General features: G+C 37.3%; 1 protein-coding gene across 3 annotated transcripts in view; it reads left to right on the forward strand.

The window, feature by feature from the left end:
• Positions 1-16,610, forward strand: part of TRPC1 (transient receptor potential cation channel subfamily C member 1) — a 72,032-nt gene that overhangs the window by 9,902 nt on the left and 45,520 nt on the right. For all 3 annotated transcript variants that reach the window (XM_019656943.1, XM_019656945.1, XM_019656944.1), the window contains exon 2: positions 10,906-11,060. In XM_019656943.1, the coding sequence (XP_019512488.1) occupies positions 10,906-11,060 (155 nt within the window). The remainder of the gene's footprint in view (positions 1-10,905; positions 11,061-16,610) is intronic.

Below are 16,610 nucleotides of genomic sequence, written 5' to 3' on the forward strand. Positions count from 1 at the left end.
GTCACTGGCCCTCATATGTGGGATCCAAATTGGGGCCCTCTGGCATCCCAAGCCAGCTCTTAAGCAATGTGCCACTCAGCTGGCCCCTGTACCACAGTTTCTTAATCCAGTCATATACCGATGGGCATTTCGGTTGTTTCCAAGTCTTGTTTATTGAAAATAGCTCTGCAATAAATATAAGGGTGCATATATTTTTTCAAATTAGCGTCTTGGGTTTCTCTGGATAGATACCCAAGAGTGGAATTGCTGGCTCATACAGTAGTTTCATTTCCAGTTTTTCGAGATAGCTCCATACTGATTTCCATAGTGGCTGCACCAATCTGCAGTCCCACCAACAGTGCACCAGGGTTCCCTTTTCCCCACAACCTCGCCAGCACTTAGTTGTTGATTTATTGATGATAGCCATTCTGACCGGAGTGAGGTGGTATCTCATTTTGGTTTTTATTTGCATTTCTCTAATGATCAGTGAGGTTGAACATTTTTTCATATGACTGTTGGCCATCTGTATGTCCTCTTTAGAGAAATGCCCATTTTTTAATTGGGTTGTTTGGTTTTTTGGTGTTGAGCTGAATGAGTGTTTTATAAATTTTGAATATTAACCCCTTATCAGATATGTCATTGGCAAATATCTTCTCCATTCAGTAGGCTGCCTTTTTGTTTTATTGATGGTTTCCTTTGCTGTGAAAAAGCTTTTAAGTTTGATGTAATCCATATGTTTATTTTTTCTTTTATGTCCCTTTCCCTAGGAGATATATCAGTAAAAATATTACTGAGGGTAATGTCTGCAAATTCACTCCCTATGTTTTCTTCTAGGAGTTTTATGGTTTCAAGTATTACATTTAAGTCTTTAATCTATTTTAATTTGTTCTTGTATATGGTGTAAGTAATTGGTCCATTTTCATTTTTTTTCACATGTCAGTCCAATTTTCCCAGCACCATTTATTAGACTATATCCCAATGTAAATTCTTGCTTCCATTGTCATAGATTAAGTGACTGTATATGGATGGGTTTATTTCTGGGCTGTCTATTCTGTTCCATTCGTCTATGGGTCTGTTTTTATGCCAGTACCATTCTGTTTTGATTACTATAGCCTTGTAGTATGATTTGATGTCGGATAACATGATACCTCCCACTTTGTTCTTATTTCTCAAGATTGCCGTAGCTATTTGGGGTCTTTTATGGTTCCATGTAAATTTTAGGATTATGTGTTCTATTTCTGAGAAAAATGTCCTTGGTAGTTTGATAGGAATTGCATTGAATCTATATATTGCCTTAGGTAGTACTGACATTTTAACTATATTAATTCTTCCTATCTGTGAACATGGTATGTATTTCCATTTATTTGTATCTTCTTTGATTTNATGGTATGTATTTCCATTTATTTGTATCTTCTTTGATTTCTCTCTTCAATGTCTTATAATTTTCTGAGTACAGGTCTTTTACTTCTTTGGTTAAATTTTTTCCTAGCTATTTTATTGTTTTTGAAGTAATTGTAAATGGGATTGATTTCCTGATTTCTTCTTCTGATAGTTTATTATTGGTGTACACAAATGCAACTGATTTCTGAATGTTAATTTTGTATCCTGCTACCTTACTAAATTCATTTATCAGTTCTAACAGTTTTTTGGTGGAGTCTTTGGGATTCTCTGTATATAGTTTCATGTCATCTGTGTATAAAGACAATTTGATTCCCTCCTTTCCAATTTGGATGCCTTTTATTTCATTTTCTTGTCTGATTGCTGTGGCTGGAACTTCCATGTTGAATAGAAGTGATGAAAGTGGCAGCCTTGTCTTGTTCCTGATCTTAAGGGGAAAGCTTTTAGCCTTTCCCCATTGAGTATGAGGTTTGCTGTGGGCTTATCATATATGGCCTTTATTATGTTGAGATATGATCCCACTATTCCCACTTTGCTAAGAGTTTTTATCATAATTGGCTGCTGGATTTTGTCAAATGCTTTTTTTGCATCTATTGATATGATCATATGATTTTTATTTTTCATTTATTAATGTGATGTATTACGTTAGTTGATTTGCGGATATTGAACCAAACTTGCATACCAAGAATGAATCCCACTTGATCGTGTATGATCTTTTTAATATGATGCTGAATTCGGTTTGCTAGTATTTTGTTAAGGATTTTTGCATCTATGTTCATTGGGGATATCGGCCTGTAGTTTTCCTTTTTTGTAATATCTTTGTCTGATTTTGGGATCAGAGTAATAGTGTCCTCATAAAATGGGAGCCTTCCCTCCTTCTGGATTTTTGGGAATAGTTAGAGAATAGGTATTAATTCTTTTTTGAATGTTTTGTAAACTTTACCTGTGAAGCCATCTGGTCCAGGACTTTTGTTTGTTGGAAGCTTGTTGATTACTCATTAAATTTCTTTGGTAGTAATCAGTCTGTTCAGAGTTTCTGTTTCTTTTTAGTGCAGACTTGGTAGATTGTATGCTTCTAGAAATTTATCCATTTCTTCCAGATTGTCAAATTTGTTGGCATATAGTTTCTCGTAGTATTTTCTTAGAATTTTCTGTATTTCTGTGGTATCTGTTGTCACTTCTCTTTCTTTTCTAATTTTATTAATTTGGGTCCTGTCGTTTTCTTGGTGAGCCTGGCTAAGGGTTTGTCGATTTTGTTTATCTTTTCAAAAAACCAGCTCTTGATTTCATTGATCTTTTGTATTATATTTTTGGTCTCTATTTTATTTGTTTCTGCTTTGGTGTTGATTATTTCCTTCCTTGTACTCCCTTTGGGCTTGTTTTGCCCAGTTCTTTCTTCAGTTCCCTTAGGTCTAAAGACAGTCTGTTGATATGAGATTGTTCCTGTTTTTTTAGATAGGCCTGCATTGCTATGAATTTTCCTCTTAGGACTGCTTTTGGTGCATCCCATTGATTTCGTGTTGTTGTGTTTTCATTGTCGTTTGTCTTGAGATAGCTTTTGATTTCTTCCTTGATCTCAGTTTTGACCCACTCGTTATTTAGTAGTATGTTATTCAGCCTCCATGTATTTGTGTGTTTTTCAGGTTTCTTTTTATAATTGATTTATAGTTTTATAGCACTGTGGTCAAAGAAGATGCTTGATATGATTTCAGTCTTCTTAAATTTATTGAGACTGGTTTTGTGTCCTAACATGTGGTCTATCTTGGAAAGTGTTCCATGTGCACTTGAGAAGAATGTATATTCTGTTGCTTTGAGGTGAAATGCTCTAAAAATATCAATTAAATCCAGCTGGTCTAAAGTGTCATTTAAGGCCACTGTTTCCATGTTGATTTTCTGTCTGGAGGATCTGTCCATTGGTGACAACAGGGTGTTGAAGTCCCCTACTACGATAGTGTTGCTGTTTATCTCTGTCTTTATGTCTGTCAAAATCTGTTTTATATATTTAGGAGCTCCTATGTTGGGCGCATAGATGTTTACTAGGGTTATATCTTGTTGAATCGATGCTTTTATTATTGTGTAGTGTCCATCTTTGTCTTTTATAGCAGTCTTCATTTTAAAGTCTATTTTGTCTGAAATAAGTATTGCGACTCCACCTTTTTTTCTCATTTCCAGTTGTGTGAAATATATTATCTCATCCCTTTACTTTCAGTCTGTGTATGTCTTTTGATCTGAGATGAGTCTCTTGTAAACATCATATGCATGGGTCCTGTTTTCTTATCCACTCAGCCACTCTGTGTCTTTTGATTGGAGCATTTAGCCCATTCACATTTAAAGTGATTATTGATAGGTGCATATTTATTGCCATTTTGTTATTTGTATTTCTGATCTTCCTGGGTTAGCTTGTTTCCCCTTTCTTCTGTTTAAAAAGCCCTTTTAACATTTCCTGCAATGCTGGCTTGGTGGTAATGAATTCCTTAAGCTTATTCTTTTCTGAGAAGCTCTTTCTCTCTCCTTCAATTTTAAGTGATAGCCTTGCTGGGTAGAGCAATCTTGGTTGTAGGCCTTTGCTTTTCATTACTTTAAATGTTTTCTGCCTCTCCCTTCTGGCCTGCAGAGTTTGTGTAGAAAAGTCAGCTGTTAGTCTTATAGGAGTTCCTTGGTATGTAACCTGCTGTCTTTGTCTTGCTGCTTTTAGAATTCTGTCTTTGTCTTTAAGATTTGCCATTTTAACTGTGATGTGTCTTGGTGTGGACCTGTTTGGGTTCAGCTTGTTTGGAGTTCTTTGCACTTCCTGGACTTGTATGTCAATTTCCTTCACCAGGGTAGGGACGTTTTCAGTCATTTTTCTTGAAATACATTCTCGATCCCTTGCTTCTTCTCTTCTCCTTTGGGTATTCCTATGATGCGAATGTTGTTAGGCTTGATATTGTCCCACAGGTCTCTTAAACTATTTTCATTGTTTTTTTATTCTTCTTTCTTTTTTGTTGTTCCAACTGGGTGATTTCTGCTATTTTTGTCTTCTAAATCACTGATCCGATCCTCTGCTTCATCTAATCTACTGGTGATTCCTTTGACTGTGTTCTTCATTTCAGTTATTGTATTCTTTATTTCTAACTGGTTGTTATTTATGATTTCTGTATCCTTCTTTATGTCCTCCCTAAGTTCCTTAAACATTCTTATCATCAGTGTTCTAGACTCTGTCCCTGAAAGGGTGGATACATCTGTTTCATTGAGTTATATTTCTAGAGGTTTCTTCTGATCTTTTACGTGGGACATGTTTCTTTGTTTCTTCATTCTGGCTGTCGCTCTGTGATTGCTTCGATGTATTAGATAGATCACCAGCGAGCCAGTCCATGTGCCGGCTCCATTGGTTCTCATGCCGCCCTCAACCTCACCGAGTTGAGCAAAGAGAGTCCTCACTATTTTCTACTGCCAGCTATCATAGAACTCCTCTTCCCGGCAAAGTAACTCTGGGCTGGTGAGCTCAGTGTGGGGCCAGGGGGTCTCTCACCCAACCGGAGAAGCCTCCCCACCACTGATGTGTCCCTCACGGGGTTCGCCCTCTCTCATCTCCACCCCTCCTACCAGACTCGATGTGGCCTCCTCTTTAAGTCCTTCCTTTAGAGGTTCTGTTCATCTAGTGTTCAGGGGACTTCTGAGGTTGAATATTTTATAAATTATTTGTAATTTTAATGTGATCCTGGGAGGCAGCTGGCACAGCGTCTGTCTATTTCGCCATCTTACCGGAAGTCCGTTTTTACATTTCTTATGATTGGGACTAAATCAAAAGAAGAAGAAAATTTTATAACGTGAAAATTAGATGAAAGTAAACTTTCGTGTTCATAAATAAAATTTTATTGGAACACATTAACACTCATTTGTGTACATACAGTCTATGGGCACTTTTGTGCTATAAAGGGCAGAGTTGCACATTTGCGACAGAGATAGTATGTCACGCGAAGCCTAAAATATTTATTGTCTGGTGCTTTACAAAGAACATTTATTGACTCATGTACTAGACTGTAGGCAGCTATTATCAATAAGGAGGCTATTGCAGAGTCCAGGAGAGACAGTGGTGGCTTGGGCTGTGGATAGCAGTTTACATGGATACAGGTGGATGAGTGTGGAGATAATCTGGGCTGAGAAGACTTGCTGTTGAATTGGTATACTGGTAGAGTTTACTGAGAAAAATCCTTTTCCTTCGTTGAAAGAAGACAACCATCTAGCCAAAAAAGTAAACAGATTGTGTTGCATTTTCTTCTACATGTTATATTTTAAAAGATAAAGATGTACATACATGACTCTTAAAGGCAACTTCAGTATAAAATGGAAAGCATCTATTTTTCTGACATAACAAAGCATTTTGTATTGTAATGCTTGTTCTATAACTAGCTTCTGACTATGTATTTTAAATTTCCTAACTTCTTTTTACATACACTCATCCTAAATATAAAGACTGTTCTGGCGTGTTGTTTTTTTGTTTTGTTTTTTAAGATTTTATTGGGGCATTGGGGGAGGAGAACAGCATTGGGGAATCGGGGAAGGGGAACAGACAAGTTGCTCTCTTTTTTATTCTTCAGTCTAGTTGTGGAGGACGTCGCTTCCCTGGCCCACGTTGGTATTATCAGTGCGCTCTTCCCGGGTGAGGCAGATCGGTCACCGGCCACTGGATGGCTGCTCATGGCGGCTCTTGGCAGCTCACGCCAGCTGCCGGCAGCTCACAGTAGCTTACGGGAGTCCACTGCAGCTCCACTGCAGCCTACGCCATCAGCAACTCATGGCAGCCCAGCTCTAGGTCAAGCTGTTGTTCACCATCTTAGCTGTAGAAGGCGCAGCATCACTGGCCCTAATGTGGGATCCAACCGGGGCCCTGCTGCTCAGAGCTGGCGTCCTAAGCCAACTCTTAACCAACGCACCTCTCGGCCGGCCCTGTTCTGGGGTTTTTTAATACAGTACATTGTTTTAAATGACTTGCAAATATAAACTTTGGTGGAATGCTTAGAAATCAGTCTAGATTTCATATAGGTCCTATGACTATAACATGTAATTTTTCATTTGCATGAGTGTGTCAGCTGTGGCAGGGTGGAACTTTTTATTATTTTTAGAGGTGGCAATTATTTTATTTTTAAGGTTTCCCCCCCACCTCCCTTATAGTTAGTTCCCTGACAGTAAAAGAAATAGTCTTTGAAAACTTAAGGCTGGAACATCTGACATTTACAATACAATTACTTTTTAAAAAGTAATCTACACTTTTTATTTTTTTTTAATTTTGGGGGACAACAATGTGTTGTTCCTGAACCCACCAGCTCCAAGTCAAATGGTTGTTTCAATCTAGTTGTGGAGGGCGTTTTTCCAGGACCCATCAGCTCCAAGTCAAGTAGTTGATTCAATCTATTGGGTTGTTGGAAAAGTCATGACGTGTTTTTTCTGTTTTTCATTGCAAAAATGTGTCATGACTTTTTGACAACCCAGTGGTTGTGGAGGGCGATATCAGCGGCACATTTGGGAATTGAACTGGCAACCTTGGTGTTATGAGCACTGTGCTCTAACCACCTGAGCTCACCGGCCACTCCAGCAATCTACACTTTTAAAATGTGTCGCAGTTGTTTTTGTCCATTTGTGATACCTGAAATTTATAAAGCTTTATAAGAATTTATATTTATACACTAGTTTTTTTTTTTAATTGGGGAATTGGGGGAGGGGACCAGCCAAGTTGTTGTTCTTCAGTCTTAGTTGTGGAGGGAGCCAGTTGCCATCTGGCTGCCCTCACCAGCTGAGCCATCCTGCCACCTGTTGGCAGCTCAGCGGCAGCTCAGCTTGGGCTCAGCTCACTGGCCCATGTGGGAATCGAACTGGTGGCCCTGTTGCTCAGAGCTCGCACTCTTAAACTAACTCTTAACCAACTGAGCCACTCGGTGGGCCCATATACTGTTCTTTATACTTTTCTGTCTCTAACAATATGGCTGACTTAAATAATCTGAATTCCCTTCTGCTTCAAATCACTTAGAAATCCTAGCTAAAATATAACAAACATCCATTTAAATGAACACCTGAGCTTTCAAGAAAGTAAGGGAAACACTCAGGATCCAAAAATGGAGTAAAGTCTAAAAAGCAGAGGAGTGTGCAAGCTGACATTTTTGGCTGCTCCGTGGGTGGGTATAGAGTTATTGTTCCAAACATTGTAGGGATTTGAATTTTAATGCTCACATGGAAATAGTTTACAAGGCCTTGAGTCTCTACAAAGTAGGAAATTGGAACAATATCCAAGCATAAAAGCAGGATCCTTAAAGGACTGTACCTTTAGCAAGGGTTACATGAGGAAAACAACCCGTCTGCCAGCACAAGAAGACTACAAAGAAGCTTGTGGGTAAAACTCCCCTAAGAATTTATAACTATGGTCCTGCCTCTTTGGTCTGGGGAAACCTAAACTGAGAAATTAATATTAAAAAGATTCATAGGGCAGCAAAACCTCTGAGTTACCTGAAAGAAGCAAACACAAAGCATCCTTGTCGGGATAAGCATTCAAACTAGGCTGCCAGGATTCCCACAGGTAAGTTGCATGAAGAGGAGTTTGCAATACCCAATTTAAAAATTTAGAAAGCCATCATCCATTATTACAAGTCAGTGGATGAAACAAATAGGATTAAATTCCTAAGACCTTCAGATAATTATCATATAGAGATGATAATATACACATGTTTAAAATGACTAAAAGCTTAAAATAAGGAAATGAAAACATGAGAAAGTAAATAAAATGATTTAGAAAGAAATACAATAAAACATATAAAAATAAAAGAAGTCATTAAAAGTATTTTTAAAAATCAATGAATGAGTTAATCAGTAGATAGTTGAAGGAGGAATAAGTGACTAGAAGAGCCATCTGAACAAATTAACCCAGAATGCAGGAAAGAGAAAGAGGAAAATAATCTTTAGAGACACAAGTTGGAATGAGACAATCCAACATAATGTCTAATAGAAGTTCCAATAGGAGGAAAAATTAGGTGAGGATGAAGCAATATTTGAAGTGATAATGGCTGGAAATATTACAGAATTAATGAAGGGCACTTCTTAGATTCAGAAAGCCTAATGAGTCCTAAGGCCGGATAAATGAAAAATTAATCTTCACTTAGACAGGGGTCAGCAAACTGCAGCTCATGAGCCACATGTGGCTCTTTGGGTACGTTCCGTCTCAAAAGTTTGCCGACCCCTGGAAGAGCCAATTCTGTCCCTCACAGCAATTTAAAAGTTATTGAGAGCCATAAAACAAATGAAATCACCATTATGTGAATAATATCCTTTAAAAATTTTATAAATAAAACTATGATAGTTTTATTTTCATTTTCAATTTTACATCAGAGCCACATGTACGTACCCAAAAAACCGCATGTGGCTCGTGAGTCAGTTTGCTGACCCATGGTGGCTCTTCCATCTCAAAAGTTTGCCGACCCCTGACTAGCCACATCATGAAATCCAAGAAAATATAGCATTTTTAATGGGCAGTATTCTACTAAGATATTGAAATAAATTCACCTGAAATAAGGTTTTAAATGTTGTTTTCCTGTAATAGTGAATCATTTTCACTGGTCTCTGTGTTCACTGTTGGTTCAGCTTTTGACTAAGCTTCATTTTGTGAAATGTTTGGAAGGTTTTTGCTAAGGAGCATTAGTGTCTAAATATTAATTAGTAGTGGTCTGAGGAAAATATTTCTTTTTCTGACCAATTTTCTTGAGGGAACTAAGGAAATGCACCATCAAAAAAATTACCATTCACTTTCTTCTAAAATATGTGGCGACTTTAAAGTCATTGGTTAAAAGCAATAGCAAATTGATCTGAAATTTTAACAAAAAAAAATCTTTTACCTTTCTTACTCATTTACTCAAGTTTTAGGATTTACTTTTTCTGTATCATGAAATCATTAATTTCTTTTTCCATCTGGTTTCCACTCTGTTCTTTTCCTGTTTCTTATTCATAGATGTCTTGAGGAACAACTATTGATATATTTGCAAGTCACTTAAAATGGTTTATTCAAAAGTAAAATGAAATAAAACAAACAAAACCCACTTTGCTTTCTTTGTCTATTAATTAGCATTTCCCTTTTAACCTGCATCAGCTGGTCAGCAGACAAATGTAGTGGGCCCTTCATGAAAATAATTATCTCCTTAATTATTCTCATTTCCCCCCAGGAGTCAACTGTTTCAATGTGGGCTAGAGTTAGGCAGAAGGAAATCTGCATGCTCCAGACAGGTCAAAATTTTACTTTGAAATATTCAGACCTTGGCCTCTACCAGCATTAATCGTAGTCCTGCCTTCGAGTTTTGTGAATTGAATGTTCCCTAGGTCATTTAATCTAAACAGCTTCATTTATGAGATGGGTGTGTGTGTGTGTGTGTGTGTGTGTGTGTGTGTGTGTGTGTGTGTGTAGTGGGGAGGAGAGGAGAGGAATTTCAGGCACTCTTTTCTCAAGCATGCACACATTCACACTGCTTTTCCAAAGTATGCAAAATCTCTTCATAATACCCTTATTAGAGCTCTTTTTTTTTCTGAGCCATCCTGCCACCTGTTGGCAGCTCAGCGGCTGCTCGGCTCGGGCCGGGACTCAAACCGCTGTTGCTCAGAGCTCAAACTCTTGATCGAGCTCTTAACCAACTGAGCCACTCAGCCGGCCCTCATTTTTTTTTTTTAAAGATTTTTATTGGGGAATTGGGGGATGGGAACAGCTCTGGGGAATTGGGGGAAGGGGAACAGACAAGTTGCTATTGTTTTGTTCTTCAGTCTAGTTGTGGAGGACGTTGCTTCACTGGCCCAAGTTGGCATCATCATTGCGCTCTTCTCAGGCGAGGCAGATCAGTCGCCGGCTTCTGGACTGCCGCTCACTGCGGCTGCTGGCCACTCACGCTGGCTGCTGGCCACACACGGTAGCCCATGGCAACCCACTGCAGCAGGGGCTGCAGCCTACCTCGCGGGTGACTCAGGCCAGCCCAGCTCCAGGTTGAGCTGTTGTTCAGCATCTTAGCTGTAGAGGGCAGTGTCACTGGCCCTCATATGTGGGATCCGAACCGGGACCCTCTGGCGTCCCAAGCCAGTTCTTAACCATTGCACCACTCGGCCGGCCCTAGATCTCATTTTTAACCATTATGATGTGCAGGTAAATGTGTGTATGTATGTGAGATGTAAAACAAATCCTTTAAGCTTCTAATTTTTCTAGCTTCCAGTCTGTGCTTTTGGGCATTCTTTATTACTTCAAATATCTTCTAAATGTTTCTCTCCTTATAATCATTCAGTTATGAATTTTAAACAACAACCTTATTCAAACTGCATATTAAAGTTATTCCATGTTTTATGTTTGCAGCTGATGTAAATATTATTTTATCAGGATATAGTTTTCAGCAAGGGAATGTTCACCTTTTCTTTGCACATTTCCATATACAAAAATGAGTATATTTTTTAACCTTTTAAATCAACAGGCTAATTTTCTTTACAGTCATTTAATATGTCATGCATATAAATTGTTTGTGTATTGTTATTTAGGTGACTATTATATGGTTAAAAAGATTTTGGAGGAAAACAGTTCAGGTGACTTGAACATAAATTGCATAGATGTGCTTGGGAGAAACGCTGTCACCATAACTATTGAAAACGAAAACTTGGATATACTGCAGCTTCTTTTGGACTACGGTTGTCAGGTACAAGGCTAGAAAATTTGATCCAGTAGCTTCTAAGTACTGTTAGATGTGCCATGTTTTCTTCATTCTAGTTTCCTCTCTCCCTCCCTCTTCCCCTATCTTCTTTCTTTTCCTTCCTCCCTTCCTTTCTGTCTCTCTTTCTTCTCTCTCTTTCACCTTTTATTTAGGTTTGAGCCATGAAGAGTTTTAAAAACAAACCAAAAGCCTTTTTTAAAAAGCATAATGTTTTGACTTGATTTATTTTTTTCCTTCCATCTTTCACTTTTCCCCCTTATATGTTTTACAACATCTGACAGAGGTAAAATTATGACTTATTAAAGAAGACTTTGTTTTGATTATATTGTTATAATATTATATATCTAAGAATATACAAGTGTTCTGGAAGCGGCAGGGGAACAGGTTTTTCTGTGACCCATATAATTTACAAGCATAAGAACAAAATGCTCCTGACTCACAAAATTACTTTCAAATTTGACTGATTTTCTCCTAAGTTTTATTAAATGTTTCTTTCTGCCTGAAATTTAATGTTTGCTTATAACAAAAGGTGAATGTTTTTAAAACTTGAAAATATTAATCTTTCTTGTCTTCATCAGTTCAGGCAAAAAAAGCAGGCATGCGTATAAGTCTTGACAGAATTTAGTCGAGATTCTGAAGGAAATTTAGTAAGATTGTCCCTTCCTTTTTAGTTGCCTGTGATGGGACTTAGCACATAAATTCTGACTCTTTTTTTTTTTTCGAATAGTATGTTTGCTCTGTTGTAGCTTTAATTTAGTTTTATATATAATATATATATATTATATTAATGTATATATAATATATATAATATATATAATATATATATGTATATTTTGAGTGACATCAGGAAGCACTCAGAACATTTAAAAATATAAGTAGGTTGTTTCTATGTACATTTCTATTATATATATGTGTGTTGCAACATATGGTAACGTCTCTATGCATACATATTTAGGGTAGAAAAATAAATTGTTTTCCTAGCAATTTCAGTTATCCATAACACTGGCGAGACCCAGAAAGTAAGTACAAAATACCTGAGCAGCCAGAGTAAATGACATGAAGTTCCTGTTTATGAACTTTAGTCAGAGGAGTATTTCTGGGGCCCTCCCTCCAAGTCTTTTTTTTCTCATTTTAGATGCCACTTTAAGAGATTTAATTACTTAGTTTTCTAATCCATAGAGAATCAGAGGGACAACAGAGGGCATGAGGGCTGTAGTGGAACAAAACAAGGCACGGTACCTCGACTATTTAATAAAGAGTCAACAGCATTACATATGTGATCATCTCTGAGGGAGCTATAAGTTAGAGTGGTAATTAGTGTTTATAACAATGGCCCAGAGTCTGTAAAGAAAAATTAAATTATATTCAGTGCCTACTGTTTGGGAAGAAAGAAGAATATACATAGTACTTTGAAAAGCAGAAAACTTTCATCAAAATAATTTAAATTTCTAAGTTAAACACTTAAAGGCATAAGCTTCAGTTACCTAGAAATTAAGGTTATAAAGGAAGTTCTGGACGGTTCTGGGTAAAATAGGTGTTATGGTATAATAATCATTTTTGCCTTAATACATACGATTATGTATATAATAATTCTGCAGTATGAGTGGTTCGTTCACATATCTGATGACATGTGAACCTCATAGCCAGCCTATATAGATGTTACATTTGATAGGTCAGAAAACTGAGGCTCATAGACTTTAATGAACTGCCCAAAGTTCTAAAATAAGGGTAAACCTAAGATTTGAACCTGATCTTCTGACTGCATATCCCATGCTTTTTCCACCCCGTGTTCTGTCTCAGGTTACCTATGTCTTATCTATAAATAAACAAATGTCCAAGGTCTTCCATTGGGTGTGATTGTGGAAATGAATAAGTAAAACGTGAATTCTATACTAAAGGATATTAAAATTAATTGAATAAGGAAAGTACATATGAATTTCAAGTCAATTAAAAAATACAAAAGTATATTTGATAAGTGCTGAGTGGTCATAACACTTGACCCTTGTATATCGCTTTGAGTGTTTGTATGTGTTTTATCTTGTGTTACACTAGTTCTCAACTGGACAATTTTGGTCCCTAGGGGACATTTGGCAATGCCTGGAGACATACTTGTTTTCACATCTGGGGGGTGGGTTACTACTGGCATCTGGTGAGTAAAAGCTACAGATGCTGCTAAACATCCTACAACGCCCAGGGTAGCCCCCCTCCACAAAATAAAAAATAAAAAATAATTATCTGGCCCCAAATCTCAACAGTGCCAGTATTGAGAAACCCTGTTTTATACTTTAACTTTTTTGATTTACAATAAATGTTTTGGAAACATAGAAAAGGAAGATCACTGTGGATTGGAGCTATCAAGAAAGGTTTCTTGGAAGAGCATCAGGTTGAGCTTTGAAATCTAATAACTGCCAATATGTATACGAGTATAGTACTACTGTGTGCCAGGGACCTTAACTATATTCAACTCCTTTCATCCTCACAATAACCCTATTAGATAGGTGCTATTATTTTCCCTATTTTATAGAGAAGGAAACTAAGTAACTTGCCCAAAGTCACTATAAATGACAGACCTGGAATCTGAACCCAGGTTCTGGCTCCAGAGTCCATGCTTTTACCTGGTACCTGAAAGTACTCTCAAAAGTGTGTAGATAGGTTGGGAGCAGGGGATGTGAAGAAGAATGTAAACAAAGGCATGTGCAATGTGTATTCCTGAGACAGTGAATTGATTTAGTCTTTTTAAACAAAATATTTGGGTTGGTTAGTAGTGGGAAATATCTGGGAAAATAAAACAAAACTGATGAAAATGATCTGATTGCCAGGTTAAGGAATTTGGGCTTCATATGATAGACAATGGGGTCATGAAATGATTTTTTGAGGAAGATGTGACGTATCCAGTGGTATTTTAAAAACTGTTCTAGTGGCTGTGTTCATTATACATTAAAAAATGGAAAACGGGGAAGGCTGTAGTTGAGTGAGCAGTTTTTACAGTAATCCAGACATGAAGAGGTTAAAGCCTGAATTGAAATAGTGTCTGTAAGAATAGCGAGGAAATGGCAGGTGTGAGAGATGTTATGAAGGAAGAATTGATAGAATTTAGTGAGTGTTTAATTTGGAGGGGAGCATTGAGAAGGATGACTTGGAAATCTTAAACATGGATGACCTTGAGGATGAAAGAAAAAGAGGAAGAAAAGTCAAGCTTGGGACAGAGAACTGTGAGTTCTGGTTTCAGCCATGTTTATTTGGGTTATCAGGCAGTCTCCAGTGGACAGTTACAGATGAAGATTGTATCTCTAGGGAGAGGTCGGGCTGGAGAGAGACAGCAGTAGTGGATGTGGGGATGAGCAACAGCGTGAGTGGGAGAAGTCACAGAGCGGAGCACATGGCTGGTGCCAGCTGTTTCTCGGGCAGCATCTCCATTACTAAAGGGCATCAGAAGGGAAGGATTTCATTGAAGGAGTTAGGCTAGTGCAGCATTGTGAAAAACCACAGACACAGTTTTAATATGTTGCTTAGATATCAAGGAAAATGAAGGTAGGGAAGGCCACTGGATTTTGAAACTCACATCAGTTTCATGATATGCATAGATTTTAGAACTTGGACAAAGTGAGAGGAAGAAAACGAGTGGTAAGAGAGGGATAAGATCAAGTCAAGTTAGCAAAGTCTAAGGACGTTGCTGATGTTTTGGGAGATGAGGGCTAGGACTGGGCTATCTGCAAATGAAGGACCAGGGTCCTGTAGAAGAAAGAAGAGCATTAAACAGAATACCAAGGTGAAATATTTAGCTTCAGAAAAGAAATAAGTAGCTTTTACTCTGAACTTAGAGGAGAGAGTATGGGAATTGTTGAAAAATCTGAGGAAAGAAGGAAGACAGCAACCTCATTAATACATAGTAAGTATATAATTGAATAGATTTTAATAAGGAATGGTCACATATCTGAGAAATTGGGAAGCAAAACTAATGACATATTGTATACCTATGGATATTTTTAAATAATTTAAAACATTCTTTTCAGAAATGCCTTTGAGTTATCAAATAACATATCATTTATGCAGAGCAACTCCTAATTTACCTGACTTTTTTACATAAATATCTTTATACCTGAAGCTTATCCTTTTAAGAATTGAAAGATTTAACATGAATCTTTCTTTATTTTTTACTAAATAGTGTATCTGAATATAATTTAACTTTACCACCGTAAGTGGGAATCTTTGAGAATGCAATAATTTTACTTTGTTTCATAGAGTCAAACTATTAACACGTTTGTCCTTACATTAAATGGCCTTAGACTGCTGTGTATTGATAATGATTTTGCTGTACTGATCAGTGCTCAACTTTTAGCATTTTATTTTCTTTCTCCCTACTTTGTTGGGTTTAATCTCGCTGTTCTCTTATTCAGTAAAGACCTGAAGGGTACTTGGGGAAACCAGAGAGCCAACATTTATGGAGAACCCATAAGTCTGTGTGGTTGAGGCAGTTCCTTCTGGGAAATAATGGCCATGAAGTTAGTTTGTGATGGCATCGTATGGTTTTTTTAGGGAAAATTTGCAGCTGGACCCATAGCTATATCTCAGGTAGTTGGAGTTGCCTGGTTATTGACTTTGAGAGCAGTGGCATTTTTATAGTTAGCTTTATAGGTTAAAATTTTAGATCGAAAATGAAATGTTAAATAGTAATGAAAACATGGTTCTTTTGATTTGTTTGCTTCACCTGACCAAGTAAACAGTAAAAACCTAAGAGAAATGTTTGCAAAGCAGAATAATAATGCTAAACTTTAAAGAATAAGCTACAGTCCAATGAACCCTAAAAGTTTTAAGGGATAAAAAAATGAATTCAATTTCCCATTAAGGTGAGAATACATAGGTGGTTCCTAATGGTTGACTGTGGCCCCTAACCCATTTTGGGGGATGCTTAGTTCTATTTTTAGATATCCAGATAAAGTAGATGAAACTTTTATTCTTTTTAGCTACAAAGAATATTAAAGATCTGATACAGTTTCATTTTTAAGAGAGAGAACATTGATTTAAATGGTTGATAAAGATTATAACAGTTAAAAAATGTACAGATTGAAAATAATCATGGCATTTTCTCAGATTTCTCCCCATGTTTCCCTTCTGCCTTTATGGTTTTCCTTAAAAAACAACAACAAAGCAAAAGGAAACCCCAAACCCTGATGTCACAGTTGCTAAGGATCATAATAAAACCGTATGTAGACTTTGTTACTAAGAGTTAAAAGTCCCCATTTCCTCTGCTTCTTGTACTTTTTCCTCCTGTCAAAGTTGAAACTTCAAAATGGGCTGTAGTTTGGGAGCAAAGCTCCACAGTCACGTTTCCATGCTGTCTCAAAGGACCTTGGTAGCCTAGTTCTTTGTGGTTCTTACTTGATAAGATTGCTGATGTTAGTATCAGGCGTGTGCCATGTCAGTCAGCTGTGTATGTTTTCAAGATGAGAACAGAGGGCTCCCGCTTGTTTATGGATTTTCCATTGTCACCTATATCACGGTTGCGTTCATGACCATTTTTATGAGTGAACACAA

This window comes from Hipposideros armiger, unplaced genomic scaffold, assembly GCF_001890085.2.
Source record: "Hipposideros armiger isolate ML-2016 unplaced genomic scaffold, ASM189008v1 scaffold_270, whole genome shotgun sequence".
NCBI lineage: Eukaryota > Metazoa > Chordata > Mammalia > Chiroptera > Hipposideridae > Hipposideros > Hipposideros armiger.